Source organism: Toxorhynchites rutilus, chromosome 1, assembly GCF_029784135.1.
Source record: "Toxorhynchites rutilus septentrionalis strain SRP chromosome 1, ASM2978413v1, whole genome shotgun sequence".
Lineage (NCBI taxonomy): Eukaryota > Metazoa > Arthropoda > Insecta > Diptera > Culicidae > Toxorhynchites > Toxorhynchites rutilus.
Window position 1 is genome coordinate 30,832,993 of NC_073744.1, and position 24,189 is coordinate 30,857,181.

Below are 24,189 nucleotides of genomic sequence, written 5' to 3' on the forward strand. Positions count from 1 at the left end.
TTTTTACAATAAGGCCCTAAGTTATTCTGACCGATTCTGAAACCACTTGAATCGATGGCGTCGAAACCATTTTCAAAATCGAGCAACTGCTGTAAACCGCGAAGCACTCTTTTTTTGTTAACACCAACACCACCGAACGGAAGCACCGTTGCTATCTTAAGCTCTGCATCGCGCGCTATGTTCACACGCATCCACGCAAAGGCCAAACTCACGATCGCGCGGTGCTGTCTCTGCGGCTCTTTCGCGATCCGCCGCTTTACAGTCCACGTAAAGCCAGCGTTCAAGTCACCACGTAATCCGCTCTCGCTTTCGGTGGAACGATTGTCCGTAAACGTCAAAATAGGCCCAATCATTCAAAAGGACTTTGTTTACATCGGTGTTACATGATTGTGGGGTTCTAGGAGCGCAGATTCATGTGTTTCTAAGTGGGTGACAGTATGGCAAGTGAAAGGGAAAGTGATAAGGTGAAGGTGGCGCAAGATCAGTCAAAGCTGATGGGCATGCACAGGAAGGGGGAAGTTGATCTGTAAGTCTAGAACGAATGTTCGAAACAGGTTTCGCTCGAATGTGGTAGCTTCTTCGAAGCTCAACCATTGCGATAAACAAATGATGTTGAGTAACCGAGATATCTAAACAATGAATGGTGGTCATTCCGCCGCTCAAGAGAAAGTGTGCGAGATAAAACAAACAAATTCAGATTACGTTTGCGTAATGGTCCACGCGTTTATGCAATGGTTGCTGCGGCTGTGGGGGAATGAGATGATGCGTTCAAGGGCGAAGTACGGAATTGTTCGCATACCGGTTCTCACACCTGATGGCACCCATCATAGAAAAACCAGTTGCGATTTATGGTTTTACTATTATTGCCGTTTTTTTGTGTGTGCTCTTTTCGCAGCAACTGGTGGATTTTGTTCGGCGCGATATTGGTGCTGACGCTGGGGACGAGATTTTACAACGTGACAGTGCCGGACCATGTCTGCTGGGATGAGACCCACTTCGGAAAGATGGGCAGTTGGTACATCAACCGGACGTTCTTCTTCGATGTTCATCCGCCGCTGGGAAAGATGCTAATCGGATTGTCCGGCTATTTGACCGGATACGATGGGAAGTATCCGTTCGATAAGCCCGGTGATAAGTACAATGGGACGCACTACGAGGGGATGAGAATTGTGAGTATTTTTACCTGTCAAGGTTCAATAATTTTAATTCATGAGTATTTTAACGCTTCCAGTTCTGCACCGCCTTGGGGGCGGCCATCGTCCCAATGTCCTTCCACACGGTCTGGGACATGACAGGTTCACTAACTGCGTCCGCTTTCGGCGCTGCCTACATTCTGTTCGACATTGGAATGCTCATCCTCAACCGGTACATCTTGTTGGATCCCCCGCTTATATTCTTCATGACGGCGTCCGTGATGGGAATGGCTCGGGTCACAAAACTCACCCGAACGGAGCAGAGCTTCACCCGCTCCTGGTGGGTCTGGCTTTGTTTTACCGGCTGCATGCTGGCTTGTACCATCGGCGTCAAATTTGTGGGACTGTTCGTGGTGCTTCTGGTTGGTTTACACACCGTCAGCGATCTTTGGGACGTTCTGGGTGATCTGTCCAAACCCATTTCGTACACCGTGAAGCAACTCGCTGCCCGTGCCGCCACACTGATCCTCCTGCCAACGCTTCTGTACGCGAGCTTTTTCTTTATCCATCTACAAGTTCTGAACCACAGCGGCAGCGGGGATGGGTTCTACAGCTCCGGCTTCCAGTCGAATCTGATCGGAAACTCGCTGTACAACGTCTCGATGCCCCGCCAGGTGGCATACGGGGCGTTGGTCACGTTGAAAAATCACAAAACCGGGGGTGGATATCTTCACTCGCACAACCATCTCTACCCGAAGGGATTTGGCGCCCGGCAGCAACAGGTGACGACTTACAGCCACAAGGACGAAAACAACAGGTGGTTAATAAAACCGTACAACAAGCAGTCGATGGAAAACGTGACGCTCGTGAAGCACGGGGATTTGATACGGCTCGAACACATCTCAACGAAGCGGAACTTGCACTCGCACCGGGAACAGGGACCCGTTACGAAAAAGCACATGCAAGTAACGTGTTACGGGGAGGTAAGTGCCAGCCGGGACGCAAACCAAGCGCACCATAAAGCTGGACTTTGAACGGAAGCTTTACTGCACCTTTTTATCCTCGTTCACAGGAAGGACAAGGCGACAGCAACGACGTCTGGCAGGTGCAGATAGTGGGCGGTAAAGAGGGTGAGGTCCTGGAAACCGTCACGAGTCGGTTGATTTTCTACCACTACATCGAGCGGTGTGTGCTGACCACGACGGCGAAGCAACTCCCGAAGTGGGGCTTCGAGCAGCAGGAAGTAACGTGCAATCCGAATATTCGCGACAAGAGCGCCGTGTGGAATGTGGAGGATAATCAGTTTGGGCAATGTAGGGGGCGCGCGCGCCATATGTTATGCCGGTTATTCGATGAATTTAAATTTTTGCTTTCCGCTTCGCAGTGGACAGCGTGAACTTTCAGGTTTACGCGCCAGGGTTTATTAGTCGATTCCTGGAATCGCATGCCGTTATGCTGCAAGGTAATTCGGGATTGAAACCAAAAGAGGGAGAGGTCACCAGCAGACCGTGGCAGTGGCCGATTAATTATCGGGTGAGTGTGATTTGGCTTCCATGATACTTATTACCGGTGTTGATAGTGATGCGATTTGATGCTGCTTGGTGATTATGCCTCATCACATGTGCGGGTAAAAGTTATCGATCTTTCTTCCGCTAAATTTGTTTTGCATTACTGTTTTGTCTCATATTCCGAACAGTCTCAAATTCCGAACACTGCATTTTCAAATGTAAATTTACTAAACTTTTATATTATAAATAATTGAATAATGAAAACACAGACATTCTTTGGGGTATAGGCTTTATTTTGACATCATTCACAGGTATCGATACAGTCTATAATTTATTATGTTAAACATTTACAAAAAAGTGACAGTCAAAACCAAAGATAAAATGTTTGTTTTAGCAAATTCCGTAAAAAACAATCATTGTTCATTTTTCAGTTTTCGTAGTTGTTTCAATTATTTTGTTTGCTGTTTTCATGTTAAATGCTAGAAATGGTAAAAATCTGCAATAAATGGACGAAAAAAATGATATTTCATGCAGAAATCTTCATTAAAAATAGTATTGAAGTAGTGTTCGAAATATGAATCAAGTTTCTACGCATGATTCAACTTTTTTCAAATGTAAATTTACTAAACATTAATGTTATAAATCATTGAATAAACAGAACCCTGACATTCTTGTCAGTTATAGCCTTCATTTTAACATCTTTCTCAGGTATCGATACAACCTACAGTTTATAATATTAAGCATTTGCAAAAAAGTGACAATCAAAACCAATGATAAAATGTTAACGTTGGAGAATATGTAAAAAACAAGCATCGTTATTTATTCAGTTTTTGTAGTTTCTTCAACTGTTTTATCTGCTGTTTTCATGTTATGTGCTAGAAATGGTAAGAATTTATCTATCTATATATTGGGTTGGGGAAAAAGAAATGTCGTATATTGTCAATATATGGCAACACTTAAACATATCTTGTGTTGTATTCATCGCATCGGGTCATACTATACGGCTATTTAAAGACGACAATCTGTGCTACAAGTGTCGTTTTGACAGTGTTGTGATTGCCCTTTTCAGTCTCAAGTTATATTGCGTCAATTATAGTGCGTTTTGCGAGTTGACGCAAAAAAATTTTTTAGACCGAATCAACGCCTGCGATGCACTGCTGAAACGGAACGAACTCGACCCATTTTTGAAGAAGATGGTGACTGGTGATGAAAAGTGGATCACGTACGACAACCTAAAGCGAAAAAAGTCGTGGTCGAAGCGCGGTGAGTCGCCCCAAACCATCGCCAAGCCCGGATTGACGGCCCGGAAGGTTTTGCTGTGTGTTTGGTGGGATTGGAAGGGCTATGAGCTGCTCAACTATGGCCAGACCCTCAACTCGGTTCTCTACTGTGAGCAGCTTGACCGTTTGAAGCAGGCGATTGACCAGAAGCGGCCAGAAATGATCAATAGAAATGGTGTTGTTTTCCACCAGGACAACGCTCGGCCTCACACATCTTTGATGACCCGCCAGAAGCTACGGGAGCTCGAATATTGCACCCACCGTATAGTCTGGACCTGGCTCCAAGTGATTATCATCTCTTCCGGTTCATGCAAAACGCTCTTGGTGATACTAAGTTGGCCTCAAAAGAGGCTTGCGAAAACTGGCTGTCTGAGTTTTTTGCAAATCAGGAGGGGGACCCCCCTTTATAAGGAAGGGATAATGAAGTTGCCTTCTAAATAGCAACAAAAACGGCGCATATTTGACTTAAATTGGATAATTTGAAGTATGTTAAATAAAGCGTCAAATTTCGATCAGAAATACGACATTTCTTTTTCCCCAACCCTATATATAGATAGAAGATATAGGAGTGCGTTAAATCGCCTGAACTCCCATTCCACCTTCGAACAAAGATCAATTTCGTTAGCGCACACATTGAATGGACCAACAACGCTAATAATGATGTAATCGTAGAACATATGGGAATTATTTTTTTCCGAATTTTCCGACCTTCCTTCAGAGTTTTCCGAATTTTTTCTGATTTTTCTCTCCACTATATTGATCTATGGGTAGTGTTGCTTATGCAACGAAGAAAAACAATCGGTTCCGAAATTTTCAACGAATGTTGTATTTACGTTAAAATTTCCTGTAATATTTTCATTTTAGTTTCACAAAATCTATACTATTTTTATATCAATTTACGTTTTGTAAACTTCTTCTCGTTTAGCCCGAAATTCACTTAAATAGATTCTCCAATGATACACTATTTCAGAGAATTGTTACAAATTAGTTGCATTCTAATTTTCCTTAATTATATACAAATTTACCGTATATTGTGACAAAATAGTTTAGTCACACAATGTGGACACAACTAGGCACTTAACCTATAAGCTAACAAATAATAAATTCATTAAATAAATTCATCTTGAAGCTAGTTCTTCTCCACTCACTGTATCAACGGTAAATTAGGATGGAAATATTACTGTATTATAAACTTTTGTGTGTATGAAAATTATACTCTGTATAAATTATTGACTTCAAGCCCATGCGTTCACTCCTAACAAACTTTGGAACAAAATGAATCCCCATCTCCTGATTGATCTCTCTTACACCGAGTAATTGTATTTGCCATCAATGTTTTATTTTAGAGGTGCGCTCGCAACAGGTAGAGAAAAATTAAACAAAATGAATATGGCTCAAATTGGACCATTCAACACATTTGACCTTCCATTTTTATTTATATAGATGAGACTATCAAACAATTCAAAAAACTCAACCATTATCTATACAAAAAATCCCGGGTTCTGTTTGTCGATTCGTAAAAGCAATCTATATAATAGTCATATATGGGAATATCAAATAGCATAATTATTTTATCAATATAATTAGAAAATGAGAATGATTTTCTGCTGATGTGCGTCGCATATGTCATATGTGCCTGAAGACCGAGATTTTGGTTTCAGTTGTTTGTCCACGCAAGCTGTGGCGAAAATATTTGCTCTTAGTGAATGTGCACCTGTTCGCACCCGATTCGACCGTTCCGGTATAACATTATCGGTGCATTCAACGAGAGCATATTCGGCACATTATCTGTTCATTTCGTTCACCGACAAGACAATATTTGCATCGCGACCAAGTGGAGGGTGCTTATGTCGCATATTCAGTTGATATAAAAGGAGGTAGCATTCGTGGATTTCTCATTCAACAGATTTTCGTTTGGTGGCGCCGAAAGCAGATACTGTTCGCTGAAGAGCGTCGAACGAGAATGAAGTGTCTTTCTCAAGGCATGTCGAGAAGGAGTTGAGTTTCCTATTTTTCAAATAGGGGCCCTTCACAGGGCAAGAGACAAATGAACTGAAAAAGTTTAAAGTCTCTATAATTCAAGACGAAGAAGAAGAAAGATTACTTACTCTCGTTCGACGCTCAGATCGGCAAACCTCTTTTTTTCTAGCATATTTCATCGGTGCTTTCGTCAACAATACACGCATGTTACTGCATGACAAAATCCAGGGCATTACGAAACCCGCTATCTGTTTTCTAGCTCGCCGTCGACGCGCAGGGAGGCAGATTAATCTCTGTCGAATGACCAGGCCCGAAGGCAATTTTGAATTGTCAAAATATGAATGCAAATTTTCGCCTCATATTGTTTGATTTTTTAAAAAACATATAGAACTGAACCTTACCCGACCATTTTTATATGATGTTTTCACCAAAACACATCATTATAATATAATTTTTGTTAAATTTTTCATAATTTCTATAAGATTTTTCCCCGCTTGGTAATATAGCTCGGTAGGTATTTTAAACATATCCGAATAGTGTTTTTAAAATGAAATCACAACATTTAGCGTTGTGTCCTTTGTCCCGCGCGTCTCTGATTCTCCGAATTTTGACGTAGATTTACGCCTTTAAGGGGTACCAATTTTAAAACCAAAAGCGATCGCATTGTGAAAATTGTATAATTTCAAACGCTCATCACTCAGACATCTCATGATGTGTTTCATACATCCAAAATCAGCGTGGAAGATATAGCCTAACGTAATCCTACGTCAATTATGTGGTCATGTCTCGGACACAACCCTCCTGTGACTTTTTTAACGAACTTTAAGGAAAATTATTCGTTAGCTGGTCGGATAAACTTTCGAACTTTTCGTGTGATACCACCCATCATTTTTTTATGGTTCTGCCACATTTCCTCAGTTTGCCTTTAATAATTGCCCAATATCTCTCGATGGGACGAAAATTCAGACAATTTTGTGATTTGGCAGTTTTTTTTTCAATGAAATCGATCTTGTTCTCCTTATACCAATTGACGACATCATGGTTGTAATGGCAGCTTACAACGTAAGGGACTTCCGATAACGTTTGAGTACGGTATTTACAGTCGATTTATGAAATTTCAGGAGTGTGTGCAGGACTTTTTCCCACCTTTCGCGTTCCATCGTCGATAACTTTTGAATGTGTCCTTCAAATCTGGATGAATTTTTCACTACTGAACAAACAAACCATCAGAATCTAAACGCTGTCAATAGTTTCTCGATATGACAACTAGCGGCGCTGTAGTGAACAAAAATAAGCAACACATTCTGTCTCCATCACACAGAACTACGCTCTATTTAAGAATTATACCTGAGTCAAAAGATCTTTCCACTCGTGAAAATTATACGGTCTCCTAAGCCAAATCAGTGTGCCGTTCAAATTCCATTCAAATCGGAACCATTCGAATCTGGTCGATCCGTCATCTGGTGTGGAAATACTCTGCTGTTGTCACGAATTCGCTATCATGTTTCGAATACCGAAAAGTTTCGTGGGTGAACTGAGGCATAAGAACAAAAGTAACAAATTTCAAACCAGTTATTCTCAACCGGTAAATTCAAATGTAATCATAATGTTGAACGTATGCTCTCTTCATCTAATGCTCGCTAAATTCGTGAACACACACACACACACCTTACGCCGCCGGGTATTGATTCGCCGGTATTCAACCGGAAGAACCGCTCGACGTGAGTAACTGCAATTATGCTATAATCCTATATCGTCATAAACGTCCGTAATGATCAGGCAGCAATAATTAAATGCATAATGTTTATCCGGAGAAGTGATGCCTCTCGGTTCCGGTACCGGATGAAGCGTGGATGATGAGCGTTCTTGAAGGGGTTTTCGAGAGTGCATCAGTGGTTATATCCATCCTGGGCGGCGAAGGCTCAGGGGGAATAAACGGATCTGTGTCAACACCTCAAGTGAACGCACTTAACTCGGGCGCAAATATCGCCACCGATACTGCTGAATGTGTGTGCAAATAGGGAGGGCACTAGGGTTGGCCTTGTGCCACCCTCAAAGGAAGTAGGAAGCTCCTTATGATTATTTGCAAGAATTCTTTCAACATTCAGCTTTATCCTTTTCCTTCTCTCCGTATCCCATGAGTAACAATCGACACATTCTCCCTCCCCTGAAGTCCTTCATTTTAATACTAGCGCTGCATGCCGCTTAAATACAACACGCTGAAAATGCTTCTCGTCAAGTGCGATTATGCTGCCGCTTTCTGAACAATCTCTTAATTACTTCCACCCTCGTTAGCAGTTATAATGGCGAGCACTTACGCTTCCTTTCACGCTGGTGCTGATTAACTAACTGACTGACTGGGCTCCCACTAACCGTCGAGGGCCACCATCACCACTCCTTCCCAAGCATTGACCTCTTGACTTGTGATCACTGTAAATCTAATGTTCGGCTCGATTTTGGACATTGCCTCCATGGCAGGATGATGAATCGACAGGGATGGGAACGTGTTGGCGGAAACGGTTATTTTATTGCTCCGTACACACTAATGAAGTCAATCACTTGCAGCAGCAGCCGATCGTAATTGATTGGGGGTTCTGCGATAGATTTCATCGCAATGGCGTCCGGTGGCATGGGATTGTAGCTGATTGATGCCACCCGCGCCTTAAGTGGTCAGTATGAATCAATACCGTTTGGATCGCGCATTCGATGTAGAATGTCGATGGCAGTTTTGACTTGGGACTACGTCTAACCGAAATATATGGGGGTAAAATGAAAGCCACAGAACACAGAACATACAGGAAAAAATGAAAGATTTCGAATGCTTAAAACTCGAACATTTCATGATAGATCGGAAAGGTGTTTGCGGCATTTGATAGGAAATATTTCTACGCATCTATCACAATTAATAAAATGTTATTTTTCATGAGGTAAACAATTGAATAACTGTAAAATGTCAAGCGTTATCCAAACGCCCTAACTGCCACGTTTTGATTGGCCCGATTTACGGTTTCCCCAACACAGCCATCAAAACAAAGATGCCTGGGGAAATTGACATCGCAAATACATGCAAATAGGCGGATCTTTTGTTCCCTCCGACATGTGTTCCCTAACACAGCCATCAAAACCAAGGTGCCTTACATTATATGGCGTTTGTTCAAATTCTTTACTTACACAGCAAATATGTTGAATGTAATACAAACACATGACTACTAAGCCAACGGTTGTCCCACGTCGAGCATGCGGTTATATCATAGATACAACGCTTTGGTGCGGTTTTTCAAGACTGCATTGGAAGGTATGCCTTGCATATAGTTTGATTGTAAGGCAAAATGTTGCCATCAAATTTACCTGTAACGAATACCATTTGTTCAAATTCTTAACTTACAAAGTAAATATGTTGATTTCAATTTAATTCGAAAATTGTTTCAACCAATCAATAATTAAATCAATACAAACAAATGATTACTAAGCCAACGGTAGTCCCACGACAACCTTGCGATTATATCATAGATATAACTCAACTATTTTTGGTTCCCGGAAAAAATCGCATCTGAAAGCAACTGCAACAGAAACAACCGTTCAAAAAAAGTGTAGTAGACTAGAAATATTGAGACGCGGGGAAAAACCTCATGAGTAGAAGAAGTTGTGTGTGTGCGCGAGTGTGTATTGATTATGATTTTGTTATGATTTTGCGCCGGGCAAACGTAATGCATCAGATAAACGTATGCCATCCGACGCTCGCTAAAGAACGGTCGAACCATGCTAAAGGATCGTGTCCTATGTTTCAAACTAACCGGACAATCAGTGCAACACAGATGCGTGCGAGACACCGCCGCTTTCGACGGCGGGTCGGCGGTGTACTCGGATCGCGTCATCATGGTAGCTTGGGCCGCCTCGATTCCTAATCCCCGTTAAATTGGGACTTCGCCCCCATTTTCCTAACTTCATTTTCTTCCCTATCGGAAGAATGCTGCTGTTTTCTTCGCAGTATGCTTCGGGTTCTTATCTTGCTGGAAAGTGTAGATATCCTCCAGCCCCATTCTCAGCGTGGATTCTTCCAGGTTCTCGCACGAAATGTCGATGTAACCACTGGCAGTCATAATACCGTTGACCTGCGCTAAGTTTCCCACCACAACCCACGAGAAACAACCCCACACCATGATGCTTCTACCTCCGTGTTTCATAGTCGCCTGCCTGAACGTCCTGGAGCTTGCCTGAATTTAGCTGCGTTTGGAAAATGCCTCCTATATGTTTCCAGTGAGTGGCGTTCCTTAGCGCTTTGAGCAATACCGATTGGACATCCACACTTTTTGCGCGTTTTTCTTCTATCTTAGTCATTTTTTTCATTAATGTTCCGGTTTCCGTACAATGTCTGTTCACAATGGATTAAGGTTTTTCTCCAGTCAGTCCTCTCTTCATTGCACTTATAGAAAAAAAACGAGCCTTAAACGATGGTATCTGAACACTTCCTGTGTCAACAATACGAGAAAAATAAGCAGTTGTCAAAACAAGGTGTAGTCTATTTCACACAGCGACTCCGAGGCGTACCCGTAATTAACGTTACGGACCTTAAAAAAATACAATCAAACATTCTTAGATGTAAGGTACACCAGGGCAAGTAGAAACGATTTTTTCGAAGTTCAACTTGAAAGTTAACTTAAAAAATCACTAAATCACTTAACTGAAATCTGTTTGCAGCATATACAAGGTATAACAGATGACTTATGATAAAAAATAGGGATTCACACTGGATGCGTCGAAAAATATCAACATTGAAAATGTTTAGTTTTTATATGCATTTTTTGACGTAGGACTACGTCTTACATTAAGGGTGTCAAATCAGAAAACAGGTCACGTTTTTATGAAATAAAGTTAACGTTAATAACTATTTTTGCTACGAAAGGATTTAAATGATTTGCATACCAATCGGATCGGAAATTTTTGTTTTATATGCTATGCATTACAATCCCATAGTCTGTATATGGCTTAAATTGATGAAAATTGGAAGCATCCCCATTTCCCCGTACATTTGATCTGTCCATTTGTGTGCTTTCCCGAACAGGGCTGTCAATAACGGGCAACTTATGCTGCTACCATAATAGAAACAACGAAGGGGGATAGCGAAAAGAGAATATTTGTGAAGTAAACTCCACCCTTGCATAGTAAGAAAGCTGTCGCTAGCGTATAAGTATTGCATCTCTTCTGAGTTTGCTTGTTTCCGTTGCGCGAAACTTAGAACTTGTTCATTTCCTGTACATGTGAACATCACACCTTCGATACTTTTAGTTGCCATTCGTATTTGCTCACGTGCGCATCGACTCTGTTCTGATGCAACAAGCTCCTAGCTTTGTTGACGGTTTTAACCGAGAGTCGATTAGCGTATTGTTCTCGCAAAGGCAAGAAAGGATCGTTGTTTCTCGAAATGATTCTACAAAACCACGCAAGCCTTGGGTTTTAAATATCCCCATAAAAAAAAGTCAGGAGGCGTCAAATCAGGTGATCTCGGTGGCCAGTCATAATCGCCGTTTTTCGATATTAATCTTCCGGGGAACATTTCGCAAAATCAAGTCGACGTGGTAAGTCAGATGGGTTAAGTTGTTGAGCCATTTGAATTTTATACGGAAACATTTTCAAATCAACACGAATTATGCGTCGGAGAGTGGTTCGAGCGATGCCTAACTCTTGCGAACGATGGCGACCTGATGTCGATGGAGTCTCTGCAACACTGGCTCGAACGGCATCAATATTCTCGTCGAAACGTCTTGGTCGTTGTCTGGACAGATGACTGGCATTACCAACACTACCAGACGATATAAATTTGGCATATAATCGACGTATAGTGTTGTCTCCAGGCGATGTTTTAACTTTATTTTTATTTTTCCACGCACGTTTAGTTAACACAATTGAGAAGTTATTTTGAATGTACAGCTGAACAATTTCAGCGCGTTGTTTAGGTGTGTATTGTTTCATGGTTAAAATTGTACTGAAATGACGCTTCCAACGCGGTATGACATTTGTTAATCTGACATCTCTGTCAAAAGTTATGGGGTTGCCAGATGCTTCCACTTTAAATGGCCCACCCTGTAGAACATTTTTTTGATTTCGGAGAACCGTCACAACGCTTCAGAAACAGGATCGAGAATTCTATTGTGTGTTTTTGTGTTTTTAACTAGTTATAAGTATTTTATTTCATTGAGACGATGTTGTCAGATGAATTTAAACTCAAACAAATAAACAAATAAACAAATAAACAAATGAATATAATGGGCTCAGAAATACATTTTTGCTTTCATGGAAACGGGTTGAGAATATTTTTCTGGAACACAACATTTCCAAACAAAGATTCTAAAAATACCGGTCCATTTGCATCAATTTGGATTTTTCTATTTCGTTTCCGGCACTTTGCCGAAATCCACGCATATTTCGCATATATTGCCATTAAAGAGATTAGCGGCATCAGCAACGGTTGTCCATTAGGGGCTCCAAACGCGCAGCGCGCTATGTTCCCGCCGTCATACTGCTAAATACCTGACAGGGGGCTAGGCACGCGGTCCGGAATCCGTCAGATGATCTGTTCGTGTCCGCGGTGGTATCACTCTCGCCCGGGGGATCCATAATAAACTTCCGCTTCGGCCACCAACCCACCGCCTCTTACGATCTGGCCAACAATGAAGCTCTAAAGCGGAAAACTTTTTCCCCTTCGAGAGAGTAATTGAAAGTGGAATAGCTCAGTCAGTGTCAGCGGGGAGAACGAAAAAAAGTGAATCAAATAAAGCGCGGACGGTGGAAAATTTGGACCGAACAGTAATTTGCTACAAGTGTTGGTGGGGAATACTTGGAATTACATTGGATCACTCACAGAGATATGCGCGCGGAGGAGGCAAAAATATCCAATAGATGCAAAAGTTTTGTGCAATTCATTCAGAATTTTGCACTCGCAATTGCTCGTAACGAAACGTAATGGATAGTCGGAGGGGTTTCGGAGTTTGCTAATGTGTTTCGTTTCATGTCTTTCAGGGTCAATTTTTCTCCGGCTCCGAGCATCGTGTCTATCTGCTGGGGAATCCCATCATCTGGTGGAGCAATTTGATGTTTTTGGGACTGTTCATTGTCGTCTTCCTCGTTGAGGTCATCAAGTATCAGAGGAATGGGGCTGCGGAAGCGTCTGCTGCTGACGAAGGTGAGTGGAAAAAAACGTTCGAATTAATCGTATACTGAAGCCCCTTCGTTTCAGATTTCAAATGGCGATCGCTGAGAGCCTCTGCCTGGTTGTTCGGAGGATGGCTGCTGCATTATCTACCATTCTATGCGATGGGTCGTGTTCTGTACTTCCATCATTATTTCCCTGCGCTGGTGTTCAACTCGATGCTCGCAGGTCAGTACGATTGAGTGGTAAATTTTACGATAATGCCAAATGCTGGCGACACACACGTGGTTTCATTATACCAAACATTCAAAAGCAATATTCACTCGCACCCACACCGAAACCACTTCTATCACCTAATTGAACATTATAATAACTCGATATGACTAACTTTATTATCGTCACCATCGCACATTCACTGCGTCCGCATAGAAGAAATTCCTGGCATGCCTTCGCGCTTATAACGGATCCTTTGTCAAGCTCTCCCATTCGGGCGAGAAAAGTAGACAAGAATTCCCATTCCTCGTTCGTACCATCCCATCTTTCCAAAACGGTCAACGAACAAACGTTTTTCTCCCCTCCCATCCCGCATGCGTTCCTCCGTTCCGATGGCTCAATCGGTGGAAAATCTCCAACACCTTCTTGTGTTTCTTCGTTCACAAAGGCATTTCCCTGCTCTGTCGGGCCTGTAACCGGACCCAGACGACAACAGGCACCGAGACTCCAGAGCTTCATCATCATCGTTGTCGTTGAAAATGTGAAAAATAGTTCGAAATTTTCAGGATTTCCCACATGCTATCGGCGTTCCGCCGCCCCTTCCAGCGCTGTATCCTCAATGGCATTCCCAGTACGGAAGGCTGGTGCTGCGGCTTCCTATCTTGCAAGGGGTTTGATGTGGTTGCACCTTGCCAACCGCTCCTGAGTGAAGAGTATTCTCACACACACGAGGCGAAAAGCGAATGACTTTGGCGGGTGCGAAAACTAAGATTAATAACTCTTGGTTGATACCGACGCGCGTGCAGTGGAGTCTCTCACCTCGCGTTACCCGACACCGGTGGCGGTGGCACGAATGGGGTGTACATATTAACGCCAGCCCCACGCCCCACAGTGGTCCCTGAGAAAATTCAGGCGGCCAAAACTCAAAAAATGTAGGATCACGTGTTTCACCCCATTCCGTTCGCGCATCATTGCTCTGGCAACGCGATAAGATACCAGATTCGCATGCTCGCCGGTGCCACTATTTCGCGTATGTTTTTCTAACATGTGAAGTTTTGGTCTGTTTTGGGGAAGTTTTTGAACGATTTTTTTGGCTCATGTATTTGTTGTCAGCTTCAAAATTCGGTTGGCTGTAGTATGTGTTAACTCCACACAAAGTAAGTACTATTTTGGAAGATCAATTTTGCTTCGGATGGACTTATAAAACTTGTCTCGCATTTCCCCGCAAAACTTTTTTAATGAAAGTGTTCCTCAAAGTGTCTTTTATCATTATTTTCACCCAAAATCCCGAAATCCGAAATAGTGGTTCTCAGATTTTCCTGATAGTTTTGTTCTTTATCGCAATTAGACTTGTATTATTTTTATTTTTTTTAGTAGGGTGACCATTTCCATTTTAGGGTTGTCTGAAAAATCAACTTTTTCCTCTTTTTTTTTTTTTTTTTTCCAAAAATGACTTTTTTCAAACATTCATAACTTTCGAACAACTAAACCGATTCAGATGATCGACATATCAAATTAAAGTTAATCACCTGTTATTTTTGAAAAAAATGCTACACTCGCAGGAAATTCGAAATGTGTTCTCGTTATTGTTTATTGTATTTGTTTTTTATTGTTTTCATAGTCTCGGGACCAAGGGCGCTATACTTTTTCATTTTTTTTTCTGAAAAGCTGAGGATTTTTCACATAACATATGTCGAAACCAGAGAGGTGTTTTTTTTTCGTTTTTGAGTTATGATTTTTCAAAGTTAACCGATGGTCCAAAAAATCATTTTTCACTTTCTTTTCAAAAATTGCTTTTTTCAAAAAATTATTACTTCTAAACTACTGGACCGATTCAGATGATCGATATATCAAATTAGAGCCAATTAGCTTTTTTGAAAAAATGACATATTTGCCAATTGATTGAATCGATAATGTTCTAGGGCAACTATCCAAGGAAGCAGCCGAAATTTCAAATAAGTTTCATAGAAGGTATTGGGAAAGCTTTACGTTAAAGACATCCCGATTGAGGACCAATACCGATCTAATGAATCGATTATTGATCAACTCTGACCCATACATATCGACATTGAGGAAGAAACAAACGAAGAGAAAACCAGCTGTAAGCGGAGAAGTCCTGAACTTACTGAACATCGAGGAAGAGATTCATGCTTCTCATGATGTCGGTGAAGAAGATGTTAAGAAGACCAAGTTTAGATGGAAGATGAAAAAATTTAGATTGAGGACGAAGATGAAGAAGGAGATTATGAAGGAGAAGCCGATGAAGACGAGAAAGGAGATGAAATCATGGAAGGAGGCGAAGACGATATCTAGCAGTACATAAGAAGGCATTTTCTGAATTTTATTTTGCAAAACTTGTGATGTTTTTTCCATAAGAATCTCAAATTATGTTGTCAAATACTTATTATTCGTGATGTTTTTTTTAATAAGTATACCTATCTAATCATGTTGTTAAATAGCTTTTATAATGTTTTTTTCACTAAGTGAACCTATCTAATCATGTTGCCAAATATTCGTACTACGCTATTTGAAATAATATTTTGATCTCTAGTATTGGTTTTCGATCGTTCATTACAAACCACACATTATTAAAGGGTGTGTCACATCAAATTGCATCACGGAAAAAACACTGTAGAAATTTAATTTTTAGGAATTATATCTTCAGCTTTCGCTTATAATCAGATAAGAGTGTATAGATCACGTTGGCCATGCTTCACTGTCAATTTTTCGTAAATTTGGAAAAATGTCGTCGAACGAAAAAGAGCGTCGTGAATTAATCCTGCGCACTCATTTCGAGAATCCGGAGTTGTCACATCGGGACATCGGTAAGATGATGGTAATCGTCCAATCCACGGTCAGCAGAGTACTAAAACGATACTTCGAGAACCTAACCATCGACCGGAAGGTGAAGAACGGCAAAAATGGATGCTCCGTCAGTGAAAAAGATCACAAGCGCGTAGTTAAGCAGTTTAGACGTGATCCGAGAAGTTCGGTCCGGGATGTCGCCAATAAGCTGAATTTGTCAAGTTCATACGTCCAGCGGACCAAGCAGCGGGAGGGCCTGCGTACATACAAGGTTCAGAAGGCTCCTAACCGCGACGAAAGGCAAAACATGGTGGGGAAGACGCGAGCCCGGAAGCTGTACACCGAAATGCTGACGAAGCCACATTGCCTGGTAATGGACGACGAAACCTACGCCAAAGCGGACTTTCGTCAGCTGCCGGGCCTGTTGTTCTTCTCCGCAGAGGACAAATTCAGCGTTCCGGAGGAGATTCGCAAGCAGAAACTATCCAAGTTTGCCAAAAAGTACATGGTGTGGCAAGCGATCTGCTCTTGCGGAAAGCGGAGCGCCCCCTTCGTGATGACCGGCACGGTAAACGGGCAGGTTTACCTTAAGGAGTGCCTACAGAAGCGCTTACTACCACTATTGAAGCAGCACGAGGGCCCGACCATCTTCTGGCCGGATCTCGCTTTGTGCCACTATTCAAAGGACGTGTTGGAGTGGTACGAAGCCAACGGGGTCACCTTCGTGCCAAAGGAAATGAACCCGCCCAACGCGCCGGAGCTTCGCCCAATAGAGAAATATTGGGCGATTATGAAGCAGGCCCTCCGGAAGAACCCAAAGGTTGTCAAATCGGAGGCGGACTTCAAGAGAAAATGGATTTCTGTTAAAAAAAACTACAACCTGACGTTGTACAGAACCTTATGGACGGGGTAAAGAGGAAGGTGCGAGCATACGGGCTTGGGCTCGAAGTATGAATAAAAAGAAAATGCCAAAAGTTGTTTAATAGTTTTTATTTTACTGTCTAAAATTTTCAAAAGGATCGGTCTACTGGGCGAATTTCTACAGCGTTTTTTCCGTGATGCAATTTGATGTGACACACCCTTTTAATCAAAAATATTGCGCTTTTCCCCTTCGCATCACCTCTTATTTTAGTTTTTTGTCAAACCGAGTTTAAAAATGAACTCTGCGTATCCGAAAACATACACTTTTAAACCAAAAAAAATTTGAACCTTGACCCCTTGACCCCCCCTTCCCGTATTTTGGTTTTTTGGTGAAACCGAGTTGAAAAATGAGATCAGCATATCCGAATACCCCAGACTACCAGAAATTGGGTTTTTAGCTAAAAAATCTGAGCTTTGGCCGCCTAAATTTTCTCTGGGACCACTGTGCGCCCGGAGGGTTGTTAGATGCTGTGATGTTGCGAAGTTTATGGTGATATTGTGCTAAAAGGGCATACTTTGAGGTTTTCAGCACATGCGGTGTTTATTAAGGGTCCGTGACAGGGTTCATTCTTGTATTTTATGTGGGTAATTAAAAAAGCTATTTTTGCTGAATGTATTGCGATGGATTGGATGGTCTCCGGAGGACCGTCATCTTGCTCTGCGTTCACCGGGTCCTAGATGTGCTCGCGGAAAATATTCGCTGAGTTTGCCATTCAATGGAGTTGATCACGAACCAATGCGCCTAGCAGTATATCCTAAGGTGAGCCAACTTGCTAAAAGCAAGGCGCCTAGAAGTATAACCTAAGGTGAGGCCGTTTCGTCACTAAGTTGGTGAGGGGAGCGGTATATGAGAATAGTACGGAAGAAAGCAGAAGGGGAATTATTTGCCTGTAACGTGAAAGAGACAGACTGATCACGAACGAGCTTCGACACTAGCGTATTGTGTTTTGTTTACAAACAAAACACAGTAGACTTCCAAGATGGCTGAAGAGTGGTTTTAGCAAGTTGGCCCACCTTAGGATATACTTCTAGGCGCCTTGGCTAAAAGGTGTTTCATTATGGGGTGACCATTTCCATTTTAGAGAAATCAACTTTTTCTTCTTTTTTTTTCTTTTCAAAAATGACTTTTTTCAACATGTCATAACTTTTGAACTACTAGACCGATTCAGATGATCGAAATATCAAATTAATGCCAAACACCTGGTATGTATAAAAAATAATATAATAAATATAAAATATAAAAAATATAGCATCCTTGGTCCCGAAACCATGTAAACTATAAAAAACTAATACAATCAATAATTACAAAATCAAAATCAATTTTTTCCGCAAGTCTAATATTAAAAAAAAATCATCTAATTGTCTTTAATTATATGTGTCGATCATATGAGTCATACGGTCCAGTAGATCAAAAGTTATGAATTTTTGTGTTGGAGAAAAGAGGAAAAAAATCATTTTTCTCTAGAAACTCTAAAATGGAAATGATCACCCTAATGAAAAACATTAAAAAAATCATAGGAGGTTGTGTCCAAGATACGACCGCATTGTTGACGTAGAACTACGCTGTTATTTTATATAAGTCGCATGTTTATAACTTCGGATACATCCTTAGTGGAGAAAGTTTTGCTACTGGAAAGCGAAACCAAATCACATACAAAATTGCAAAACGAAATTTAATTCCTAGGTGACTAAATAAACGAAATAAACTCTTTCTGTTAATCTCAATAACCTCGAAAAGAGCCGCATTGCTTCATTATGATCAAGATTAGAGGAAATGCAATCCTAGTTGGAGGCAGTTTTGCGACTGGCAAGCGAACCTAAATAACTTTTAACATTTCGTGACAGGGCCAATGCACACGGGAGCAGATACAAATTGGGTTTCAGCGTAGCGAAGATGCACTATTTTTACGCGCACAAATATCCATATATCGCACGCACACAAGTATCCATGTATCGATGGCTTGAAGCAACTTAATATACACACACTTATCTCCGTTTTGCGCTCTTCTCAACAGAAGCCCTTCCTGTTAATATTGCCGGTCTAGATTAGCTTAGCTCTCATCCTTTGTGGAGAGAGTTTGCGAAACCAAAATTCCAGAACATTTATTTTCTTGATGGGCCGACGATAGCCTAGCTTGATGATTCCCCACACAATTGTATAGCTCAAAACCTTAATGCAATGATGTAAGTTTGATGCAAAAATTGCAATACCAGAGACATCAGCGCGTGAGTAATTTGGTCGCGTCCTCAGCTCAATCCGAAACGAAGACATGTGATGACGCAAAACAAGGAAGAACAAGCGATGTTCATTGCCTTGAATACAGAACGTGACTGAAAATTTGCCTCAGCGAGATCCACTGTTTATATTCTGGGCAAGTATTTCCCTTCATTCTTCTTCTTTTTTCTTTTTCTTAGGTTAGGTTAGGTTTTTGTGTTAAAGAGACTTTAAACTTTTCAGTTCATTCGTCTCTAGCCTTGAGAAAGGCCCTTGGAAAAACTTTACTCTACTCCTGCATTACATTTCCACCCTCGCTGTCTTGAGAAAGGCACTAGATTCTTCGTTGTTCAGCTCGTCCAGCAACGATGTTGTCCAGTCGGTGACCACACAAAGAATGATTTTTCCTTACATTACATTCTTTGTTTTGAAGAGGCTTTAAACTTTCCAATTCATTCGCCTCTACATCTTTTCCTTTGTTCACTGGGAACTTTAAATCTTATGATTTCCCCTTCGTTGCTCGTCGATAAGTTGCCCGTTATTGACAGCTCTGTTCGGGAAAGCACACAAATGGACAGAACAAATGTATGTGGAAATGGAAACACTTATAGTTTTCATGAATTTTAACCACTTGCACACCAGTGGATCGTAATGTATAGCATATCAAACAAATCTTAGGGAATTTTCGATTCGTTTGGTATGTAAATCGCCAAAATCCGTTCGTGGCAAAAATAGTTATTAACATTAACTTTATTTCATAAAATCGTCACCTATTTTCTGATTTGGCACCCCTAATGAAAGACGTGGTTCTACGTGAAAAATACGGGTCAAATGTTTTGCGATAAAGAACAAAACTACCAATGTTCACGAAAACCTGAGAACCGCTATATCTGTTTGGCATGGAATGGCTGTATATATAAAAATGGAGTGATGTCTGTCTGTCCTTCTGATTTTTATGGACTTGGAAACTACTGATTCGATCGGCGCGAAAATTGAATTTAGGGGCTAGCTCGAGATCTCTCCCCCTCTCTGAGGGAGGCCTGCAATACAAATGAAACACAAATGTCAGCTTAACTCGAGAGCTAATCAATCAAATTGAGCCAAATTTGGCATATTGAGGTTTTAGGGGACATTAAACGTTCCTATGGTGAATGGTATCATATTTTCTGTATCAAACATTTATTTCATGTAACGCAGAAACATGTTATTTGTAAAGTGGTTGAAAAATCTTGAACGAGAATTGTGTCTGAAAATAATCTGATATTATAATGTCGAATTTTGGTTGAAGTACTAGGAAATTAGAGTATGAACAGCGTTTACGCAAAACAGTTTGCGTTCTCGCTTCCGCTGGTAGAAGACCACACCCAAACTAGCGTTGTCAGAAAGCATTTCATTTTCGACAGAAAACATGCTATTTCGTGCCTTGAAGCGTCAAATAGACAAAAAATGTCATCTGTCCCCCAACGCTTTAAGATGTTTGTATGTATGGAAGCAGACATCTCTTTATTTTTTCTTTTTTCATCTTTTTTTGGGATCGCACCCAATAAAAAGTTCAATCGACGTCAAGGGATCGGGCCAAGGCCGGCTAGTACACAAGGCTGTTTTAGAGGACCACGCTATCCACATGGTTAATGATGATAAGAGTAAAAAAGGAGCGAATGAAGGAGAACAATATCTATCTCGGTCTGGACCGTGTATGTGGTAAAGTATGCGGAAAGCTTCTTTATCTTTTGTTTCGATCGCTCGTATTAATCTTATATTGCTGTACCATGTATATTATACAAATGCTTACCAGTATTTAGGAGTCATGACATTTTATGTTTTATGAATGTCATAAATCGGGATGACAAAATATGAGCTAAAAATCAATTTTGGGTGCAGCATCGGGAACAGTTACCCATACCGTTAATACTGCCGGTTTGTTTACAACTCCCCTTTTGTCCGCAATTAGATTAGGTTAGGTTAGGTTTTGAATTAAAGTGAGTTTAAACTCTGAGAGTTCATTCGTCTCTAGACGCAATTAGCTGATGAAGATCATAGTGAGGGCATTGATCGCAAATTGCAGACGTGAAAAAACTCTCTTTCTCTTCTCTTTTTTGATTTTAATCGGCAAACCTGTCATTGGCATCTACAGTCTGAAATTTATATACAATAAATATATATGTTATAGGAACATGGGGCTAGAACTCGTTATCTGCTTCTGGAATCCGAATACTCAATCTAGAATCTGCTATCTGGATATAATCCATGTATTTCTCTCTTAAAGCAAAATGTTTTTCAGCACACAATAAACGTGTTCCCTATAAACACCTCCCAGCATTCGAGCTAGTGTTGTAATCTTCCCTTGACATCATTCCACCCGGGAACACTACGACAAAACACATTCTATTCGTACGGTTCTGGAAGAAAGCACACGTACCTGAGTCGGCAACCGCCCACTCTACCTGCGCTCCCGAGTGTAATGTGTGTGAACTTTCAGTGTAAATCTTGAATTCATGCGTAGCACTTTCCATTCTACGGGAATGCTTTTGATGCATTATTGTTGACGGCGTTGGTTTCGAGCTATACCCAAGTTTTTCAACCGAACCAAATACACCCCCCAAACGTTTTGAAGACTTGCAGGTAGTTTTTATGGCGTTGCTCCTCTACCCGTGTTTTGGTTACTGGCAAAGCGGATCAAAACGATGCGCCTAATATTCGCCCAAATTTTGCAATTATGCAGCGAAAATAATTGGAAATATTAAAATCTTATTACCAAGCCCGGCGTAAAATTACTTTTCGACCGGTGCATAGAAGATTCCGCTGCTTCACTAATGAGCATCTGTGAGCTGCTGATGCAAATTTACCCATTATTGGGAAGATAATGTAATGAAATTGATAACGCGATAATATAATATAGGTACTCTCGCAGGCATTGGAAAAATGGTATTGCAACCGGTCTAGCGGGCAATTGCCCATTGAACCTGGAGCAAATCATATTTGATGAGTAGTTTTTTTTTGTTATCATGCAGTTTAACGAGCGAAACTTTACATGGGCTGCACGCAGATTGAATATCCGTCTCGTTATAGTAATTGTTTTTTTTTTGTGTGTGTATGTGCGCGCTATGAACACATTATCCCATGATGCCGTTAGCCCTTTAATGGTATTCCCATTTAACGAAGTCAATTTTCAACTCTCCCCCGTCTCGGAAATAGAACAAACAGTCGATTGAGTCAATTCCCGGCCTCGAGGTTCCGGAATATACAACCACAAAACGACGGAAAAAAATTAGGAAAACGTGCTGAGAATTTTCCATTAAATGACTATGTATTGAAAGGAACACTACATACATGGCATGGCATGGCCGCACGGGCGGCAAGAAAAGGTTACAAAAAGTGAACAATTTGCCCAGAATAAGGAGGAAATCAGCTCAATAAAAGCGAGATTCCCGTTTTTCTAGGGGTTCCACTGCCGGAAAGACGAAGAAAGGGGGGACCTCCATTTGACCACGAACACAACCCGTGCGTGGGTGGATGTGTATGGTTCGGGAAGTTTAATAAGGCAAAGGAAACGGAAATCGCCCTCCTTTCATTCTGTTACAGAGCGAACAGTTTTCACAATTGGTTCGTTCGATTGAGGTGATTTCACGGCAGCGTTGGTTCGATTTCTGTTGAGGGAACTTTTCTGTCAATTATGTTTTCTGTACAATAGGCTTGCTACAATGGAAAGTTCAGTGAAATTTATCTTTCGTGGTGGATCCGACTATGTTGGGTTGAATTATTCCGATAGATACTTTCAATTCGTTGTTCAATAAATTGTTTTTCGTTCGATACACAAAAACATCGCGATTCCACGGTTTAAAATACATTTTGTTATCGTAGGGGAGGTGGGGGTAATGTGGTCATGTGGGGTAAAATGGTCTCTTGCTTGTTTGGTAGTATAAATTATGGTAGTATCAATTCTGGCATCACTGTTATATAAACAAACTGTATTTTTATGTCGTGCTTTTTCCCTTTGTTTTTTTTTTTGTGTATTTGAATCGATTTTTATTATTGTTTATAAGCTTGTATCGAGCATTAGCGCTCCTCTGTTGCGTCTGCTCATTTGTGTGTTGATTCATCGTGCCACTGAGTGTCCTTAAAAGTGAAGTGTTCTTGTGCATATCACAAAACAACAAAAGCGTATTGTTTTCCACGCCAATTTTTTTTTCGAAGCGACATCTGCTGGGAAAAAATAAAACTGTTGAGCTTCACGTCTGCGAGTGAGCTATAAATCAGCATATACAGCAACACAGCCTACGCGAAGGCGTATATCATTGCTATTTATCTCAGACGCAATGACTAAGAAAATATGCGGAGAATGTCAAATCGTTATCAATGATCTTGAGCAAGCAAACCATTTGTCATGACAATTGTCATGCGTAAATGCGAAAACAGAATAGAAACATACGGTATGAGGCATGATGTCGACGCCAACCTCTCTCAGTTTCTATTCTGTTTTCGCATTTTCGCATGACAATTGTCATGACAAATGGTTTGCTTGATCTTGAGCCAATACGTTGTGGTTTTTGCGAAGCTTATTTCCACATCAACCAGCAATGCTGTGGTTTAATCACGCGAAACTTGAAGGATGCATTTCCGTCTGGAAAGATCATGTTTGTTTGCCATTCCTGCAGAGAAGAGTTGAAAGGACGATCTATCCGCAGTTATATAACTGATCAACAACAATCGATTTCAACACCTACGCTCGCTGACTTGCCGTCACAGGTTCAGCAACTGCACGATATCGTTGCTGAACTGGGGAAAAAAGTCGATCGCATTTCGACAAATCCACAACGCAATCGCTCAGTGAGTGTAGCTCCAGTTTGGCCTCGTTCAGGCGTAAAACGTAGACGCGAAGATCGCCCTGATGTCGATGTACCAATGGCAAAAAGAATTAAATCGATAGATTTGAGCGATCTCTCTGTTCCTTCCATCTCACCTGCTGCGCCTCCGGTTAAGTTTTGGC

At 41.2% G+C, this 24,189-nt stretch overlaps 1 protein-coding gene across 1 annotated transcript in view; it reads left to right on the top strand.

Annotated features, from left to right (window-relative positions):
• Positions 1-215: 215 nt before the first annotated feature.
• The window catches only part of LOC129761817 (protein O-mannosyl-transferase 2), a 33,239-nt gene continuing 9,265 nt past the window's right edge, over positions 216-24,189 (top strand). The window contains exons 1-7 of the mRNA XM_055759604.1: positions 216-526; positions 896-1,169; positions 1,232-2,116; positions 2,206-2,446; positions 2,518-2,666; positions 12,919-13,081; positions 13,136-13,276. Of these exons, the coding sequence (XP_055615579.1) occupies positions 438-526; positions 896-1,169; positions 1,232-2,116; positions 2,206-2,446; positions 2,518-2,666; positions 12,919-13,081; positions 13,136-13,276 (1,942 nt within the window). The 5' untranslated portion in view covers positions 216-437. The remainder of the gene's footprint in view (positions 527-895; positions 1,170-1,231; positions 2,117-2,205; positions 2,447-2,517; positions 2,667-12,918; positions 13,082-13,135; positions 13,277-24,189) is intronic.